Source organism: Strix aluco, chromosome 5 (assembly GCF_031877795.1).
Source record: "Strix aluco isolate bStrAlu1 chromosome 5, bStrAlu1.hap1, whole genome shotgun sequence".
In the NCBI taxonomy this organism is placed as follows: domain Eukaryota; kingdom Metazoa; phylum Chordata; class Aves; order Strigiformes; family Strigidae; genus Strix; species Strix aluco.
This window is the reverse complement of record NC_133935.1, coordinates 3,503,634-3,523,404: the sequence shown is the minus strand read 5'-3', so window position 1 is coordinate 3,523,404 and position 19,771 is coordinate 3,503,634. Positions and strand designations below refer to the sequence as shown.

Genomic DNA, 19,771 nt, shown 5'->3' with positions numbered 1-19,771 from the left:
TTTAAAGCTAGAACTGATGTGGCAAACTCCTTCTACCTCTCCTTTTCTCTTGTTTTTTAAAAATTACTTCATTTGTTCAAGCATCATAGCAAGAGGGCAAATACGGGGAAATTTGCCCAATGAAAAGATCCTTCCATAACATTTCCTTCAACAAAGAAAGAGCAAAACCACAGACTGTACCACCTTCCTCCCATTCCTTGAGGTGGTTCCCTTTCTATGACCTGAACAGAGATCGTGACAGCAGCTGTGTAGTTTCACATGCCCTTCAAACCAGGCATTAGCACCAGGCGACACAGGCTGGCATTCACTTTATTTTTGAGGTTAACTTCCTGATCCAGAGGGAGCAATTGATACTTACTGTTCCTTAAGCTTGAAACCTCATCTCAAACGGATTGAGTACTCAGCCCTCTCCCCATCTTTCTGGTTCAGGATTCGCCGTGCTTGTCCCCAGTCCCGCAGACTCTCCCAAGCCCTGCTTCAGCATTAACAGGAATCAGCCACTTCTCTGCTTCACACCCCCTGCCGGGACACCCACTGCTGCAACCAGCGCTGATCAGCCGCTGACTGCCAATCTGCAAGAAAGAAAAGGAATGGCATTGCTACATAAATACAAGAATTATTTGGGTATGCCAAGTTTTTCTCCTATGTTATATGCTTAATGCTCTGTACTACATTTGTGTTATTGATATAGTATAATTTACGTTTGTTAGTAGCCATGGTTAATAATTTCACAGAATTTCACAGAATCATCTTGGTTGGAAAAGACCTTGAAGATCCTCCAGTCCAACCATTAACCTCACACTGACCGTTCTCAACTCCACCACATCCCTCAGCCCTGGGTCAACCCGACTCTTCAACCCCTCCAGGGATGGGGACTCCCCCCCTGCCCTGGGCAGCCCATTCCAACGCCCAACAACCCCTTCTGGAAAGAAATACTTCCTAAGAGCCAGTCTGACCCTGCCCTGGCGCAGCTTGAGGCCATTCCCTCTTGTCCTATTGCTTGTGCTAGTTGCTATAATTGTGCTAGTAGCTATAGTTACTGCACATATGGAGACAATTACAAGGTTTTGAAGCTTGGTTGAGTGAGACTTTGAAGTATGGTCAAGATGACCTTGATTAGCGATAAGAAATTCATAAAGGAGGATCTCCAGACCCTAGAAAATAAGCAGAACATCCTGGACCATAAAGAGGATGTCTGGGATTGTGTTGAGGATGAGTTGACAGCCTGGCAAAGTGACTAATCGATTAATTAACTTGGCAATGAAACTAACTTTTGACTGTCCTGCAAGTGAGCTATCTTCAATATATCAATACTAAAAATAACACCCACAGGTCAAAAAGACCCCTGCCCAGGTTAAGACCCTTAAGCCGTATTATAATTTTATGTTAGTCACTAACGATTATATAACAGGCATGTTTGGAAAAGTACTAACCTCTGATTTTTGTGTATAAAAGGAGCATGAAAACCTGCTGTTGGGGCGCTTGATTTGTGGAAAAGTCTACCAAGCACCCAGGCCTGAATAAATAGAGTATCACTTCTGAGTGCGTTAAGATTGGGTTATCGCACACCGGGCACGAATCTGCTTTTTGGATAACATCAGTGTTATGTACAGGTAGTGAGAGCAGAAGGTAGCAGGAAATCCCTCAGTGGACGCCGGTGCTCTGCTCAATGTACACACTCTGTGAGGGACTAGCTGGGCTCCGCACTCGATGCGTAGGGACCAAACCCATTACTACCAGTGGAATTTCACCCCGGGCGACAGCTCAGACCGAATGCAAACGTCAGAAACAGGAAAGAACCCGGCATTTAGAAAAACACAACCCAACCCCCAAAAAACAAAAAAAAAAAAAAAAAAAGAAGAAAACCCCACACGCCTTTCGGTCACTTCTGGCACGATTGGTCGTGTCCCGCGGGTGGTGTTGAGCCGAGGAAGGCTGCGGGCTTCCCTGGCGGCGGTTTCCCGCCTCCCGCTTCCCGCCTCCCCCCTCAGCGCTCCCTCAGCCTCAGGCCCCGCCCCGCGCCTTCGGTTTCGATTCCTCTCGAGCTCGGCGCGGCGGCGGCCGCTACTTCCCGCCCCGCTCTTACTTCCACTCCCACTCTCATTCCGCCGTCGGAAGGGAAGGGGGAGCGATGAGCGACCCGGCGGTGTGCTGCTTCCTCACCAAGACCCTCTGCGCCCACGGCGGGGAGCTGGAGCTGCCGGAGCTGCGGCGGTACATCGGGCTCTCGGCGCAGCAGCTGGAGGAGACGCTGTGGGCGGCGGGCCCGCAGCGGTTCCTGGTGCTGCGGGAGGATGGCGGGACGCGGGTCTTGGCCTTGTCGGGCGTCCGGCTCTGTGTCCGCAAGGAGTGCGGCGGCTGCGAGCGGCTGCACCTCTGCAAACTCCACCTTATGGGCAGGTGCAACCTGGGGGTCAGGTGAGCAGCCCTCGGGGTTGGGGGGGGTGGGAAACGGGGGCACCCCAAACCCCCCCACACACCCGCCCCCCCACTCCCCGGGATCTCCGGGGCTGTCCCGGCAGCTTGAGGACGCCCCGGCCCCTTCTGCCGCGGCTTCCAGCCGGAGGAGGGGCCCAGCACCATCCCCATTACCCCCCCCCCCCCCGCCGGGGTACAGCCTCGTGCCGGGCGTTTCTGGCTCCCGGAGGGCTCGCTTGCTGCTCCCGCTGTTTCGGTAAAAAGCCCGAAGTGACGGCGGTAGGTGGCGGTTTCCGGAAGCCATGTTTTTCTTTGTGTCCTGGGTCAGGCTGGGATAGAGTTTTCACAAGATGAGAGTTAATTTTCACAAGAAGCTGAGGGGATGGGGGGGTGGATCGCGGCTCGGGAACGGGCTGAGCACTGGGCTCCGGGTGGTGAGCAATTGCACTCCCTCTCTGCTTTCTGTTTTCATTATTATTCTCTCATTGTGTTGTCCTGTTAAACTCTCCTTACCTCAACCCACGAGTTTTTACTTTTTTCTTCGAATCACCTCCCCATCATCCCACGGGGCGGGGGGCAGGAGTGAGCGAGCACCTGCGTGGCGCTTAATTGCTGGCTGGGCCTAAATCGTGACACTTTGTCAGTAATACATTTTTTTTTTTTTTCATTAAAGCCGCTTGCCTGCCACACCTGTCCCTCAGCCCCCTGGCATCTGGATGAAATAGTTTACAAATATTTCTCTAATAAAAAAAACGCAAAGTGCTAGCATGTTCTGGTTTTAATCTAGAAAGTTATGAACGTTTACTGTAAGTCAACTACAGCTCTTTCTGTGAGAAGCCGTGTTTAATTTCCCATGCACATCAGTACAGTGATAAAGGAAACTAAAAACAAAGGCGGAAGTGGAAACCGGAAGCATTTCAGTGGCAATCAATGGCAGCTGTGAGCTCTGATGGAAGAATTTGAAGTTTAAGCCCCCAAGACCCAGGTCTTGCGCTGTTGCAGTGTTAGCAACATGCTGATATCCCACCAGGTTTTTCCTCTTTGCCCCAGCAAAACAGCTCGTTATGTGCTCAGGTCTGAAGAGCGTGGAGGGGAAAGGCCATGTCTATCTCAGAATGGTACTAGTGAAGTATCAGGTTGCTAAGATTTTCTTGCTGTTTCTCACTTTATGGACGGTACGATAAGCTTCTGTGTGATTCACTGTTAGAAATACCTTCAAGTGCATGTAGGCACTTGTGCTGGATGACTCCGTGTGAATTAAAATGTGCAGTGAGGCGATTCCCTTTGTAATGATAAGCCATTTGCTCCTCTCAGTAGCACTAAGTATTTACAGTCACCTTTGTAGGTGGTAATAAATAGTAAAACAAAGAGTATGCCTTTTGTGGGAGGGAACCTGATTAAAATGAGAGGGTAGAAATACTGCTAGGTGGACCACATGCATCAAGGCAGAGAACAGTTTTTAACTGATAAGGTAAAATCTAGCTTTGCTTCCAGATCTTGCAACCTTTTTGGTTTAGAATTTCTGGAAAGAAGAATGCCTGTGCAAGTTACTGGGGTCTTCCTATTTAGTGGAATCAGGATTTTAGTCCAGTTAAACTCATTTTTAACTTGTCTGGCAAATAACTTTTTTTTTTTTTCTAAATGTGTTATTAAACTCAGCTGATTAGTTATCATTGTATTTGTGGACTGTTTCAACCTTTGACTTAGAAATATGTACTCAAGTGATGTAGATCACTGTGTGACTGTTGGTGGAATCTGAAGTTAACTGTGGAGGAATGCTGGTGATGGCTCCCACCTTGAATACTCTGTAGCTCACCTACCTTTCATGGCCACTAATTGAGTGCCTACCGAATCTAATATCTTTAGAAGATCGTTTCTCAGCACCAAAGATGGCACACTTCTGCCCTGCAGACTTCGCCTTCTTGCTTATTTGCTTCCAAAGCACTGTGTCCAACAGGCAGCGGGGGTCAGGGCCAAAAGCTCTCCCCAAGGGTCTGTACAGAAGGATTGGATTCAGACACAGCATGAGGTAAAAAAGCTTTCACAAGGAGAGTTTCAAGAGTTAACTAGATGCTAAAAGCATAAAGAGAACAGAGACTTGAGTCTGATAGATTAACAGATGCTTTTATTGGTTATGTCTAGTCTTAATGCTCTATCAAATCACGCCTTTGAAGAGCAAGCCATAAGGAAGGTGTATTTTGCTGCATTGAATTAATGTGCAGATTAACTGCGTTTCTCCTCTTGATTTGCAGTATCTTTTCAAATAGATGCAAAAAAAAATCACAATCTCTCTCTTTCTGTTTCATACTCACTTCAGCTGTTTCTCTTGGGTTAGTAAGTGTCACCAGCATCTTCGTTGTTGTCATTTAATGGCTTCTTTACCAAAACCCAGAAGTTGTTGAACTTTCTTGGTTGGTTTTTTTTTTTTTAACTTCCCAGCCAGCAAAGATAACAAACTGTGGTGTTTTCAGCTTCATTATCTCTTTGGTTTGCTCTCTCAGACTCTTGCATCTTTCTTTACATGGACAACAACCTTTTACATTCACAAAATCAAGGGTGTTGCAACTTCCACCATTGTTGATGTATTGCTCTAAAATTAGCCTCATCTCCAACTGTTTGAGTCGTGTGACTTGACTTACCTCTTACTGGAGGAGAGGAAGGTGTGGGGTAGACAGACTTGGCTTCAGATCTGTGCTGCTAGATTTCTTAAAAGTCTGGTCACGTTGATGTTTAAAATGGGGATAATAACGCTACTGTATGTCACAGAGTTACACGTTTGGTCTATTCTCTAGCTAATTACAGAGACCATCTAAATGTTCACAGAGACTTTTGGCAAACTACCTTTCTCAACATGCAACTTGGGAAAAGCCATGGAATCTGAAGTTTTTCTTTAAATCTGCTTGACTGAAGAAGTAAAAACTGATATTTCTGTGTATTTTCTTGCAGATCTTGCAAGTACTCGCATGACATCCTCAGCGCTGAGAACAAAAAAGTTCTAAAGACCCACGAGTTGTCTGGCCTTGATGAGAATGAGCTGCGAGTCCTCCTTCTCCAGAATGACCCTTTCCTCCTACCTGATGTGAGTTGTACTGATTTCTTAAGAGACGCTTTTGTTAGTTAGGAATGGGAGAGGGCAAGAGAGAAGGTGAAGTTCTGATCTCAGTTTCAAGCTGTTAAGATATGTAGCAGTATTGTTAAGATTAGTCTGAATGAAGTATGAATGGCAATGGCTGTGTGTGAAAGCAGCAGAAGAAATATAGACCCGGGGCTGTGAAAGTGCTTACAACCAAAAAAAAATAACAGCAAGGAAACTGTTAAACACAGAGGGGTGTGTTGCATAAATACCAGACAGCTTGCACTTTGATAAGGCCATGTCATCTATGACTTGTCAAGAGAAGAGCTGCAGGAAGCAGACAGCACGGCTGCGGCCTGTTTTGTGGGCCATCCCTGTCATCCCAACAGCATAGCCATAAAGTTACTCAAAATAAGCAAACAAAAAAAATCAGCAGCTTCACCAGAGATTTACAGATGGTGAAGTAAGCAAGACAGAGGTGAAAGATCACAGTCGTTGTACGTGCTTAGAGGATAAAAGGCCTGACCAAAGCCAAGTTTGTTGGCTCTTGTCCAAGAGATGATGAAGACTAGGAAGCGAGGGCCCCTTTCCTTTTTCAGCCTACCTACGTGTCGTGGTTTAATCCCAGCCGGCAGCTAAACCCAACGCAGCACTTTCTCACTCCTCCCCTCGCCCCAGTGGGATGGGGAGGAGAATTGGGGGGGGGGGGAGTAAAACACCTGGGTTGAGATAAGAACAGTTTAATAACTGAAATAAATAAAATTGAAATAAACTATAATAATAATGAAAAGGAATGTATCAGAAAGAGATGGAAATAAGACCCAAGAAAAGTGATCTCAATGCAATTGCTCCCCACCCGCTGACTGATGCAGGAGCACTGATTGGCCCCTCCCAGCCAACTCCCCCCTCCCCCCTCCCCCCTCCCCCCTCCCCCCTCCCCCCTCCCCCCTCCCCCCTCCCCCCTCCCCCCTCCCCCCCCATTTCTATACTGAGAGGACATTCTATGGCATGGAGTAGCCCTTTGGCTAGTTGGGGTCAGCTGTCCTGGCCATGCTTCCTCCCAGCTTGTACTCCTCCTTGCTGGCAAAGCATGAGAAACTGAAAAGTCCTTGACTTATCCTAAGTGCTTCTTAGCAACAACTAAAACATCAGTGTGTTATCACATTACTTTCACAGTAAACCCAAAACAGAGCACTGTGCCAGCTACTAGGGAGAAAATTAACTCTATCCCAGCTGAAACCAGAACAGTAGGCTTGCACATTTTGGTGCTTGAGGGTGTAGGAGAGTAAGAAAAATCTATGAGGAAATGACCAAATGACTGCAGTCAGGTTTTGTAAAATCTGCCCTTTCCAAAGTGCTCTGAATTTTGGTACACTGATTTTCTACGAGACAACCTTTGTCTGGTTTAGTGTGCAAGTCATTGATTTTGTTAAATTTGGCTGAACAATCCATTCAGGTTCTGCACATGTGTGTAAGGGCAGTGCTGTCTTCAAGGTGTGGCTGTTTCAAAGCCAAGAATACCCTGTTCTGGGTACAGCTGTTCCTGCTTAAGAAATTACCAGAGTACTGCCCGTTTCCCTTGTCTGTTGGAGGTTATAATCTCCACCGGTCTGTTGGCGTAACAGTTCTGTTTTCTTATTCCCCGCTGTGACAGTGCTGGGCTTTGACAATGTGGTTTTTTTTTTTTGGTAGTGTTTTAAAATATGTTGTGCTGGCAGATTCAAGGAATATGGTGGTGATGAGCAAGGAGGATTAATAACATCTTTGTCCCACTCAGCTGCATCTAAAACTTAAGCGTTTCTTGTCTAATTACTCCCAGTAATGAGGAGATAGTAGCAACCATCATTGATTGATATTACACTTAAGCTCTTCTCTATAGATCTGTTCAGCCCTCACCACTAGCAGGCATCTTTAATTAGCTCTAATTGAGCACCTTAACTCCTGTTGTGGACTAAAATAGCAGAAACAACAGAAAGCAGTGATCAATGCAGGCCATTTATAAACCTGAGAGCTGGGGAGAGGGATGGGAAAGCTGCCTTGGTGGTTTCTTTCGTTGAAATGCTGACAAATGGCATGTATGAAGCTCTCGAGCAAGAGGAAACTTTGATCTTCTGTGATCTGAACTGGGGTGCAGGGTGAGAAAAACACAACAGCACCCTAAAATCAGAGGTTTTCGCACTTTCCCTTACCTTCTCTCTGGCTCTTCTTTTTTTTTGTTTCTTGGTGAAGGCAAAGGGCAGTGTGCTTTCTTGATGTAGCTGAATAGTGGATTCCCTATTTAGCTGAGGCAGCGCTTTGTTCTGGTTTGGTAGTTTATTCTGATGCTCCCATGTAAAAATTTTGTCTTGCATACTAACATCATTTTAATGCATCTTCTTCTTGATGCTCTACAAATTCACTCTCAACCAGATTCAGTGTCCTTAAATCTCTGGAAGCTTCACTTAGTAACTTAAGTGTCTGCTATTTTCACTATCGTAAAGTGATATTTTGTGTAATGGATGCTTCATACAAAATGTTTTCAATACAATCAGGTAAAAGCTGAGAGAGTATATTTTAGTTGCTTTTTTTTTTTTCTTACTGTCTTGAGCAGGAAGATGCAAGCACGAAAACAATTCCTGGCCCCCAAATAGCCCCCAAAACCTGTGTCTGACATAAGTCTTATGCTTTTTTTTTTGTGATTCTTAAACCAGCTTCAGGCTGCTTGACAAGCTGGACTCTCTGCTTCTGGTTTTGATTAGCAGTATTCCTGGAGGAGAAGGTTTATAGAGAGGAGAGGATATTGAAGTTAAGAGGGAAGGATTGGGTTGGGGTAAGACCTATTAAGGAAGCAGTGATTTTAAGTTTTTCTAGGAGCATTCAGAGAACTGCATTACTCCTTTGAACCAAAGGACTACTGTATAATTTTATATCAGAGTCCTTAATCTGTGCTTGATTATCTGTCTCTGGGGGATGTTGGACTAACTGTTTTCAAGTCAGGAACTTCACTAGTTATCTAGGGGTAGAAAAACAAATTGCATCTTTAAAGCCTTAACTTATTTTTCTTCTTAGGTAGGCACTCAGATGAGGCACGTACATTTTAGATGGAGGTAACACTTTGAGTGGTATCAGGCCCCCAAAGTAGAGCAACATTCTTCAACTGAGGAAGACCATCCCTTGGCAATGGTGTAAGATTTGAGTTCTTTAGTAACTGTTATTACCTAGCACTTGCATATGTTCTTGATGCATAGGTCTTGGAGTGCTCGGTAGATGATAAGCCTTTCTGCATTCTCCTCGGACAAAGTTGAGAAAATAAAGGAGAGAAAAAGGAAGTGACTTACCCAAAATTCTGGGTAGGTGAATAACTGCTTTGCGTTGGCAGGCGCTGGTGCTTTTGGATCTGACTAGGAAAGGCACGTGATGCTTAAGATAAATAGCTGGTTACTACTAAAGGTCATAATGAGAAGAAATCTTATGTGTCCCTTCTGATGTCATGGGAACCCACAACAGTCTAGCATCAGACAGATCTCTCTGGTAGCCCATGGCTTGCTGTGCAGAATTACCATCCGTGGGGAGGTTCAGCATCCTTGCTGTTCTTCACATCTTTATAGCGTTTTTCGGGGCACACACACACCCCCAAAAACCCCCAAACCTATTGGTTTTCATACATGTTCTAGATGGTACACTGAGGTTCACTGAGAGCATTATGCTCTTATGCATCTCTATAGGAACAACTCTTGCAAACAGTACCTGCAGGTTGTATTGTTACAGGCAGTCCATGCTAATGGTATGTACTCTCATCATGTGGCTGTCGCTAACGATAACGTGTGGGCCTCTGCAACCTACAGGTAAACTGCCTAGATTTGCTAGAAGTTGCTAACTCCTCATTATAATATCTTCCACAGCAGCCCACAACAGAAGCTGAAAACGGGTCCAAAATTAATTTTCCAAAATTTATTTTCCCAGTATGAGAGAGTGATGGAGCTGCCGGAAGAGGAGTTCAGTGCAGCACCGCTAAGGTGGTGACGGGACTGGAGCATCTCTCGCATGAGGATAGGCTGAGAGAGCTGGGTCTTTTTAGCCTTGAGAAGGGAAGGCTCAGGGAGATCTATCTCATCAGTGATTACAAACTCCTGAAGGGGAGGGTGTAAAGAGGACACAACCAGGCTCTTTTCAGTGGTGCCCAGGACCAGAGGTGATGGTGTTTTGCTGATTAAGGATACCAATTAAACTGGGACACCAGAGTGCAAAGAGCAGGCGTATTTTACTGGTGATAACCAAATAATTTAACAGAGTAATACAGAAAACATGCAGTAAGAAAAGACAGAATAATGCACTTAAAGCAAACAAATAGGAAAATACAGGGTAATGCATCAAATCATTACTACGTGAGAGGGAGAATAGTGATTAAGAAAGATCCATCACCACTTGCACCCGTTACCATCATCCAGACCCACAGTCGCTGGGCAGCCCCGGTTACAGCGAGGATTTGGAGAGCCTGTCCCGGCAAGTGGGAAACCCTACACGGTGCGTCCACCTGTAGGTGAGGCATCCAAAGTCGCTGCAAGAGGGTCCAGCCTTACATACCAGAAATCAGCAAGCCAGAATAACTGGCACCTTTGTTTTAAGTGGAAATACCTGTTTTCACTCTCACATTAGATTCCCCCAGAGCCTGGCCAGGGCTCAAGGAGGAAGCGAAGGGAGTTTCCCTGCTTATCTACTTTATATATGAGCAAGGTCACACATCTGGTCACAAGGCCAGACTTGCTCCTACACAAAGAAGGATAAAGATATGTTCAGGATAGACATGTTTTATGCTATCTAAGCTACATCTTTAATTAACGAGCATACATATTTCACTAATGACTACATACTAAGTTAGCAGCTTTGGCTCAGGGCCTGTTGTTCAGGCTTCAGTACTTCAACACTTTAGCACCTTTTACATCAGCATAGGTGGTTTGTTATAACCTAGCACAATACCTACTAGCACAATGGTTATCAGTTATAAAATATACAGGATTCATCTATAGGTCAACTCTGGCTTGGGCCGTTGTCCAAGCCTTAGCACTTCAGATGGGCACAAACGGAAACATAGGAGGTTCCCTCTGAACATCAGGAAATGCTTTTTTACAGGGAGGGTGACTGAGCACTGGCGCAGGTTGCCCAGAGAGGTTGTGGAGTCTCCCCCCTTGGAGATATTCAAAAGCCATCTGGGCACGGTCCTGGGCAACCAGCTGTAGGTGGCCCTGCAGGGCAATCTCTGCTTGGGCACCTGAACAACCTCCTCCCCTTCCTTCTTCTCACCTTGGTGTCTGCAGGGCTGTTTCTCCCACTTTCCCCACAGCTCCCCTTGCAGCATTTTTTCCTTTCCTAAATACATTTTTGCCAGAGTTGCCACCAGCTCAGCTGATGGCCTCAGCTGTGTCCTGTGGTGGGTCTGTCAGAGGCAGCTGTGCCTGATGCGGGTCAGCCCCTGGCCTCTTCTCACAGAGGCCACCCCTGCTGCCAGCACCTTGCACAGGCACCCAACAGATTGTAACACCACTGATAGCATTTGGTGATGCAGCTAAGCTTAAATATATAAATAATAGCCATAATTGCAAGGGGTTAAACGGAAAGTTGTGATACAGTTGCACAAACAGGATGTGGGAAAAGTTGTGGAAGTAAAATCTGCAAGTATCTGGTAAAACTAAAATCCTGCAGAGCAGGCAGGAAGGGTATGTGATGGAAGCAGAATAATCCAGTAGAACAAGCAAAACCAGAACAAGTTCAGATCCCCAAAAGAAGATTCCAAAAGCGAATGAGAGCGTTCTTTGGGGTGTTAGGGGTAGAAAAGCATAAAGCATCCGCAATGACAGAGGGAAGATGGTGAAGAAAGACGACAACTCCCTTTGGTTTCTGCTTCCCTCAGAGGCTAAGAACCATCAAGGCTAGTAGCCATCAGTGCTCACTGAAATTACATCAGTTCTGTGGCTTTGTATGCTCCCACCTAATTTAGAGTAAGTTTGTGAGGGCTAATTGTTCTGTACATGATACTGATAGTGCTGAGGAACTCTCCATTGGCGATGGGTATCGTTGATGAGTATGAATCCAGTAAAGGGTTGTTTTGTAGTTGAAACTGGCCTGATTTTCTTCAGTCTTTTAAACACTGCCATCCCAGCAATCTTCAATTCCCTATTTGATATATAAATCTATCTATATTCAGTTGCAACACAGCATAAAAACTGTCTCTGTTGCTTGTAACAGGGGTTGAGAGGGGATCTGTGACAGTTGAGGCTGGCTGCCTGACAGCTGTGTGTCCTCCTCAAAGCAGCTTTCATGTTACGGTCCGCTCCTCTGTGCTGCAGGAGCAGAAGTGTTGCTGTGGTGCTTCGTGGGCAATACGAAGGAGTTTTTGGTGTGTGATTTGTTCCCTGGGTCCAATTCACTGCATCTCTCTTTTTTGGTGATCAGAGGAATAAAGAAGTGTGTTGCTTTTTCCATATATATTCTAATCTCAAAGCATTCTTCACATCATTTTTAGATGCCCAAATCTTTAATGCAGAATAAGCTTTACAAATGGGAACTGCAAATGCAGTTTCAGCTCCATGAAATAATACCTCATTTGACACAGTATACATGTATTTATGGAGACACTTTGTTACGTGGTTCTTTGGGGTTTTTTTAATAGAATAACTGTAAAAGTCAGTTGTTATGCAACTGTCTTGCTTAGAAGTGCCAAAAAATGAATGCTTGTTGGATTGGCTTTTCTTTTTCTTGGAAAAAAATCTCTGTGCAACTTCAAAACTGAAAATGCATGAGTAAGCTGAAAATGCCTGCTTCTCCGTGCAAGAAATCTGCCTGGATTAAAGAAGTCACAATGAACACAGCCCTTTTAGTCACCATTTTTCTGCTGTTAAAGCTGCATGCCTGTAGAACAAAGAAAAAAAAACCTGCTTCTAATGTGCTCTTCCATTTCCTATTGTATCTATCCTCTCCACTTCTAGGCCTGTCAATTTTACAACAGAAAGGATGATATCTGCATCCAGCAAAACCACTGCAACAAACTTCATATTTGTCGACACTTTCTCCAAGGGGAATGTAGATTTTCTTTGTGCAAGAAGTCCCATGACCTCTTGGATGGCCATTCACTGAGAGTGTTGGAAACTGGAGGCATTGATGGGAGCATAGCTTCAAACATCCAGATTATATATGGTCACAGGCATGAGGAATTCAAGAAGGAACTGAAGAAAGGGAAAAGTAAGTTGTAAGAAACACTGGGTATAAATAGGATTCAGAGTTTGATAGAGGTTAGAAGCTGTTCTTGCCTTACCTGACAGCTAAACCCCATTGTCCTTTCTGTGCTTTCAGTACACAACTACAAACCAAGAGAAAATTTATGGAAAAAACCAGCAGTTACAAGGGGTAAAGAACAGTGTGGAGTGGGCCCCACACTGCATGTGCCACTTTCAGAAAGTAAGTATCTAGGTAAGTATCAACTGCTTTCATGTGGAATCAGCTTTCCTATTTCCCCTATATACATATTTTTTTCCCTTCTGCCCTTCATCTGCTTTTAGGGATGGAGTAAGTCATGGCCGAGTCATGTGGGAGGGGGAGCTGCATTGCTATTGCATAAACTACTGTGTGCAAAATTGCTGTCGCATGGCAGCTGATCACTCCGACTAGCTGGGATTTGTAACTTACTGCTGATCTGTTGTATCAGTGGTGGAGTGCCGGTGGAAAATTATGTGTGTGATGGACATAATCTTCCACACACAAGTTGGGATGTTGCCAGCTAGCTGAGGTTCTGGTCCAGCAGTGCTCTTCATTCAATCTTCTTATGCAGGTCCTGGTAGCAATGTACCTGGGCAGAGCCAACACCAGTTGCCAACAGGAGCTGAAAGTAAAAACGAAGGTATGGATTGGTTTTAACCCTTCAGTCTTGAGGTCAGACTGGTTCTCACTGGGATTTGATTTCACACAGCCCTACAGCTCCCTGGTGTAGTCAGAGTGCAGTTTATGTGCTTACCCTACCGTGTGCTGACAGCCGTAGTACCGGCCGGCCTGCGGAGGAGTGTTGGGATTTCACAGAATTATCTCGGTTGGAAAAGACCTTGAAGGTCATCCAGTCCAACCATGAACCTCACCCTGACCGTTCTCAGCTCCACCAGATCCCTCAGTGCTGGGTCAACCCAACCCCTCCAGGGATGGGGACTCCACCACTGCCCTGGGCAGCCCATTCCAACGCCCAACAACCCCTTCTGCAAAGAAATACTTCCTAAGAGCCAGTCTGACCCTGCCCTGGCGCAGCTTGAGGCCATTCCCGCTTGTCCTGGCGCTTGTTCCTTGGCTCAAGAGACTCATCCCCCCTCTCTGCACCCTCCTTTCAGGGAGTTGTAGAGGGCCATGAGGTCTCCCCTCAGCCTCCTCTTCTCCACACTAAACCCCCCCAGTTCCCTCAGCCGCTCCCCATCAGACCTGTGCTCCAGACCCTGCACCAGCTCCGTTGCCCTTCTCTGGACACGCTCGAGTCATTCAATGGCCTTTTTGGAGTGAGGGGCCCAAAACTGAACCCAGTCATCGAGGTGCGGCCTCAGCAGTGCCGAGTCCAGGGGTAAGATCCCTTCCCTGTCCCTGCTGGCCACGCTATTGCTGATACAAGCCAGGATACCATTGGCCTTCTTGGCCACCTGGGCACACTGTCAGGACAGAGAGGGGAGAAAAAAGCGCAGGGTAAGTGGAAGAAGAAAAAAGAAAACAAAGTGATGCAAAGGCAATCGGATCGGCCAGTCCCTGAGCAAAAGATAGCTAACCCTCCTAAAACTCCCTCTTTTCCCTTTGGTGCTGAACGTTATGTTATATGGTATGGAGTATTTCACTGGTTAGTTTGGGTCCTCTGCCCGTTTGGGTCCCCTCCCAACCTATTGTGCACCCCTCAGTCTATTCACTGGGGGGGCAGGGTGAGAAACAGAGAAGGCCTTGGTGCTGCGCAAACGTTGTTCAGCAAAAGCTGGGGCATCAGTGTGTTACCAACGTTGTTTCAGTCCAAAATCTAAAACACAGCATCGTATGAGCTGCTGTGAAGAAAATTAACTCCATCCTAGCCAGGCCCAGTATAATGAGATTTCTGATGTAGCAGAGTGATGGAAAATACACTGAAAACAAAATACAAATGTTAAGTAACACTTCCCAAACTACAGTGATTGCGGTACACAGTTCAATTGCAATCCCAATGTGATTCCCATTACAGGTCTGTATAATGTGCTCACTGTCATGATGGAGGAGGAAGGAATATGTGGGTTGAAGCCAGCTCAAACCTGCTCTCTTTGAAATTCTTTGGTTAGCTGTTTAGGTTTTATACCTCTGTGTTGGCCTGAGCTCCGTATTCACTCCCCCCATGCTGGTCTGGGGAACTCAGGGAGAAACATTTATACCACCAGTTGATCCGTTCAGCTGACGTAGCCGATTATCTACAGCAAAGGCCACCCGTTGTGTTGAGACAAAGTCAGCTTCTTCGTGACAGCCGCGGTCAATCACACCCTGTGTTACCCCCTTGTCCAACTCCACTGAGACTTCTGCCATCGCAGGGGTTTATTGGTCAGTCACAAAGCCTGCACTCACGCTGTACAGGGGATAGTCAGATCCTGAAAGTGCTTGAGTTGGCAACTGCAGTCGGCTCATTATTTCTGGGATGAAACGCCAAACGCAATGTCTTTGTCTTAGTTGTGTTTTGGTAGGGCAGATAAGGACTGATGCGTTCTTTCCTGTAGCTAAAGAAAACGATTCCTCTGCTAGAGCTTCAAAGAACAACAAAGAAGATAAGTCTGATGAGATATGTGTGTTCTACATCTGGAGGTACTGCAAACATAAAGGTATGCTTTATAAAAAGTCATGTTCTCTTCGGAGAGCAGCGCCTGCAGAGGCACTCCCCGCTCAGTGGCTCGGACTAGCGGCAGTTGTGCCTTCTCACTCATCACTTTGTTCCCAAGTCACTAATAAACACTCTCACAATTACAGACATCATCAGCAAAAAGTCAGGTGGACACACTGAAACCCTTTCTCCTCTGGGTGATCCATCTATGGCTTATTTCAGCCCTGTTGATGGGGGCAGCCTTTGGGCTTTGAGTGTTCAGTGTTACACTTTCTGTAACTATCAGATCAATTTAAGAGCTGGCCTTATGCTGTTGTCATTGACAACTGGCAACAGTATGTCATCCTTTATTCCTGCGGTATCCTATGATAATAGCCATATTCTCCCTCATTAAGTCTTTTCAAAAGTGATCCAGGGTGTTAAAATGTCTTAAGAAAATGCAGTGGTTGTACCAGCTAAGCTAAAGATCAATCTAGCCCATCTGGCAGCGGCTGATAACCGTGGTCTGGGGGAAAAAAAAAAGTATAAACAATTGTATTCGGGGGCTGTCCCTGAGGAGTCGCTTAACCCCCAGGTTAGGCTCTTCCTTGGTTATGAGGAGGTACCATGAGGTTTTCTTTTGGTGAGCTTGTCCAGTCACTTTCTAAAGAACTGCTCCTTTTCTGAGCACCTGGTCATGGTAGGAGATCCACTTAAATTAGATCAGACTGCGTTTGCTTTTGCTTAGGATGTAGACAATAAGCTGCCCGATAACTGTTTGGTCCGAGATGTTTGTGAGTATTTAGTATTTCTGTAGCAGGTTTGTGTTCAGGTAAAGATGCGGTTCTCCCGTCAGAAGCTCCTTTTCTGAGAGGCGGATGAGTAAGTTACTTTAGGCCTTGCTCTAATACCCTTCCTTAACCATTACTTTGAAGAGAGACAGTACTTTGAAAAATAAATTCTCTCTTTTATGGATCACAGAAATGAAATTTGTGGCCAAGAGGGACCAAGTGTGGGTTTGTCTACAGCTTTTCCAGTTAATTTAAGCAGAGTGCTTTCAAGACAGAGTGCTTTCAAGACAGGGTGCACTCCAGCCCTATTAACAAAATGGAGGAGGAAAGCAATGACAGTGTTGTCTCCATAACTGGGGTTAGTTTCCTTATGTTCTGTGGTCAGATACATCAGGGGTCAGGAATGGTAAAACTCCTTTTGCCTCTGTCTGTGCAGCAGCTACTCCAGCCTTGTATCACATTTCTCAGACTCTGCGTCTTTAGGACCAGGCTGAGGCTTAAGTTGATGAACTTTTGGACCAGTATAATGTGAATGGTGGACCCATGTGCTAGCTGTGGAGGTCATGCTCAAAGCAGCTATACCGTGACCACCAAATAGTTAAACTCAGGTAATGGTTGGAGGGTTAGCATGCTTTGCCATGCCATGTTTGGCTCAAAAATTGTAAATAAGAGGTTTGGTCCGTACTGGGATGTGGAGTGTACTTCAGCTTCCCCCCGCAGGGAGGCCTGGGGGTCAGCCTCTGCCTGCAGCATGCACACATGCAGGGGTGTTAAAACAGGTCTGAACTCAAACATGCATTCATACATGTGTTGAAAACATAGATGATTTAAATAAAAAAACAACCCCAAAATTTTCTTCTTCCTGTGTGAAGGGTATGTAGCACTGCTGTAGGTCTTACATGCAAGGCAGTTAAAAGTTGCTTCTTCCTGTTTTCTGAGAAGCAAAGCAACAGTTCTGACTGTGCCTAGCAGTTGTGTTAGGAGGGCAGTGTGCTACCTGTTCAGGGCTGAGTGGGGGGTCCCTCCTGGGGGATGTTTGGTTGGGTATTGCAGCCCTTTATGCTCCCTCATTTGTTGGGCCGGGCCTAGAAAAAACATTCGGGCTGTGGTAACTGCCCCACAAGGTCTAAGGAACTAAGGGAAAGAGAGAACCAAATGTATCAGAGCGCTTACGTGGTGCATAGGCTTGACTTTACAGCTTAGGAACATGGTGGTGTGACACACAGACACACGCTTCCGATCTGTGGCACTGCTCTCCCAGCTGCCAATGCCGTGTCTCAGCAAAGGGAAGGTTGCGGTTTCTTTGAAATATATTTGACAGTGTGAGAGCTTATGTTGTTTTTCTAGATAAGACTGGAGAAACACACATCCTTATTGTTCAGACATTATTTCTATTTTCAGCACTCTGTCTTTACTGGTCATGCCAAAGCCCAGGAGATAAAGCCAGAGTGTAAAAAATGTTTGTTCCTTTTTTTTTTTTCCTTGTCTTACTTTCTGTGTTATGATTGCAGAGCTCTTGACTCTGTCTGATCTCATTACAGATAAATGCAAATTTGTTCATTACCATTTGCCATATCGATGGCAAGTACATAATGGGATCAACTGGAATGACATTTCCATGATGGAGGAAATTGAAAAGGCCTATTGTGACCCAAAAAACATCAGGTATAGTGATGCTGGACTGCTTGCTTAGAGTCCTGTGGTTGAGCCCCTGAGGAGAAACTCTTGTTTTCTTCCTAAAGATGTCTGACTTCCATAACTTCTGATTACTGAGCTTCCCAGAATCTGGGAGGATGTACAAATAGTATTTTTTTTAAAAGAAAAGTAAAGAAAATAAAATTTTTGTCTTCTAAAAATAACACAACGATATCTTGCATTTAAAACCCTACAGGGTAAAAAGAAGCGGGTGGAATTTAGTGCTTGGAATAGTAGTATTTCAGATAATGAATCATTATTTATAATTATTAAGTTTGGCCTTTTAACAACACTTCAGAGCTGGTCCTTTTCTATGGTTATTTCTTTCCTAATACAGCTAGTATATATAATATATATAACAAATAATTATATATAATATACATAATACAATAATATCTATAATGTGCCTAGAGAAATTTTATGAAATGCCTTTGGTGTAAGCAGACTATCTTTTTTCTTTTTTTCCTCTTTTTTTTTAAGACATTTTTTAAGTGTATTTTCCCTTGAACTCCTTTCTGAAAGCCCCACTGTAAGCCACCTGCATTCGCAGGGGACCCCAAGTTTGGCCTCACTAAGATGGTAGTGTCATTACGGCCCATGCCGCTTCAGACAGCGGATGATTTTGATTTGCAGCTTGACTAGGCTGCTGGATGGTGCAAATCACAAGCAAGATTCCCAAGAGGAGGCTGCTTTCAAAATCTTTCTGCCTGAGAGTTAATTTTTCCAGCCTCCCAGGAGTAAGAGCCCAGGTGGCTCCAGTGATGAATGCTGTTTACAGAACTCACAGCTGCGACTGCATCCTCTGTAACCACAGAAATAGAACAAAGTTGATAAGCTGCAGGAGCTTGCTAGCAAACTCGGTTGTGTACTTACCAACTTTAGTTTTATACTGTGAAAAATTGTAACCATGCTTATCTATTGCAGAAATACCTCTTGTATTATATTGTATTATATTTTTTTATGCCATGTTGTACGTGTAGCCCCAGACTGTCTGTAAAGCTGGCAGTGCAACATCTGACTAGTGATTGAGATGGCATTCGGGGTCTCACAGGCCGTAGTTCGCTTCTGAAGACTGGAAACAGTTTGCAGAGCTGCCGTGCACGCTGTGGGAAAGGCTCTTATTTCAGACCTAATTAAGTTCAGGCAGTCACGTTATGTTAAAGAAAATTGCACCAGCTTAAACTGGGGACTAGAGGATAAAATACACACTGTTAACTATAATAAACCTGCATTTGTCCTTACAGCGTAGCAGATAAGAACATTGATTTCCAGAGAATGACCTGCGGTTCTTCTTCACTTCGACGTCTCTCTACACCATCATCAGTCTCAAAGCCCACGCTGACCTTCACCACGCAGTGGATCTGGTATTGGAAGAACAACCAAGGGCAGTGGGTTGAATACGGAGAAGAGGTGAGTCCACATCTTGTGCTTTGAATCCCTTCTGAAGAAACGTGTGGAGCCTTTTCCCTGCCACTCCCCTTTTGTCAGTAAGGTCAATTAAGTAAGTACTTGTGCTTGAATTTGACAGTGTCCAGTAAGGCAGTGAAGCTACAGGTGTTCCTAACAGATGTGATAAAATGATGACAGGCTGGAGTGGGGGGAACACGCCTTATCTCCTTGCATTGAGGTTCAGTATGAACGATTGGCTGTCTTTGTGTCTGGATGGTTTGTTATAATGACTTTCTTGACAAAGACCTTGTTGGCAAATACAGGAAAGCAAAATTCCTTTTTTTTTTTTTTTTTTTCAGCTTGTGTTGATCAGACTGGTTTTGATGATGCATGCTGGCTTCTCTAGTCAGATTCCCTTTTGGAGCAGTCCATGGCTTCTACACAGATTTAACATCTATACACTGTCCTTGAGATATGTTGCGTTTTAAATTATTCAGGACGTAGTCTTGCCTCTCTTCTAAGCGTTGTCCTGCTTCCCTGGACATGCAAGGATTGCTCTGCTCTCTCAGATCAAATCTTACCTTTTTCCTTGGGGGGCCA

General features: G+C 45.1%; 1 protein-coding gene across 7 annotated transcripts in view; it reads left to right on the top strand.

The window, feature by feature from the left end:
- The first annotated feature begins 1,562 nt into the window (after window positions 1-1,562).
- Window positions 1,563-19,771, top strand: part of LOC141923930 (protein mono-ADP-ribosyltransferase PARP12-like) — a 31,110-nt gene continuing 12,901 nt past the window's right edge. For 3 of the 7 annotated variants that reach the window (XM_074825649.1, XM_074825650.1, XM_074825648.1), the window contains exons 1-8: window positions 1,563-2,418; window positions 5,365-5,497; window positions 12,454-12,706; window positions 12,818-12,934; window positions 13,293-13,361; window positions 15,217-15,318; window positions 17,629-17,752; window positions 19,027-19,192. In XM_074825649.1, coding sequence (XP_074681750.1) covers window positions 2,132-2,418; window positions 5,365-5,497; window positions 12,454-12,706; window positions 12,818-12,934; window positions 13,293-13,361; window positions 15,217-15,318; window positions 17,629-17,752; window positions 19,027-19,192 — 1,251 coding nt within the window. In that variant the 5' untranslated portion in view covers window positions 1,563-2,131. The remainder of the gene's footprint in view (window positions 2,419-5,364; window positions 5,498-12,453; window positions 12,707-12,817; window positions 12,935-13,292; window positions 13,362-15,216; window positions 15,319-17,628; window positions 17,753-19,026; window positions 19,193-19,771) is intronic. The other 4 variants (XM_074825651.1, XM_074825652.1, XM_074825646.1 and 1 more) reach the window with 4 other exon arrangements.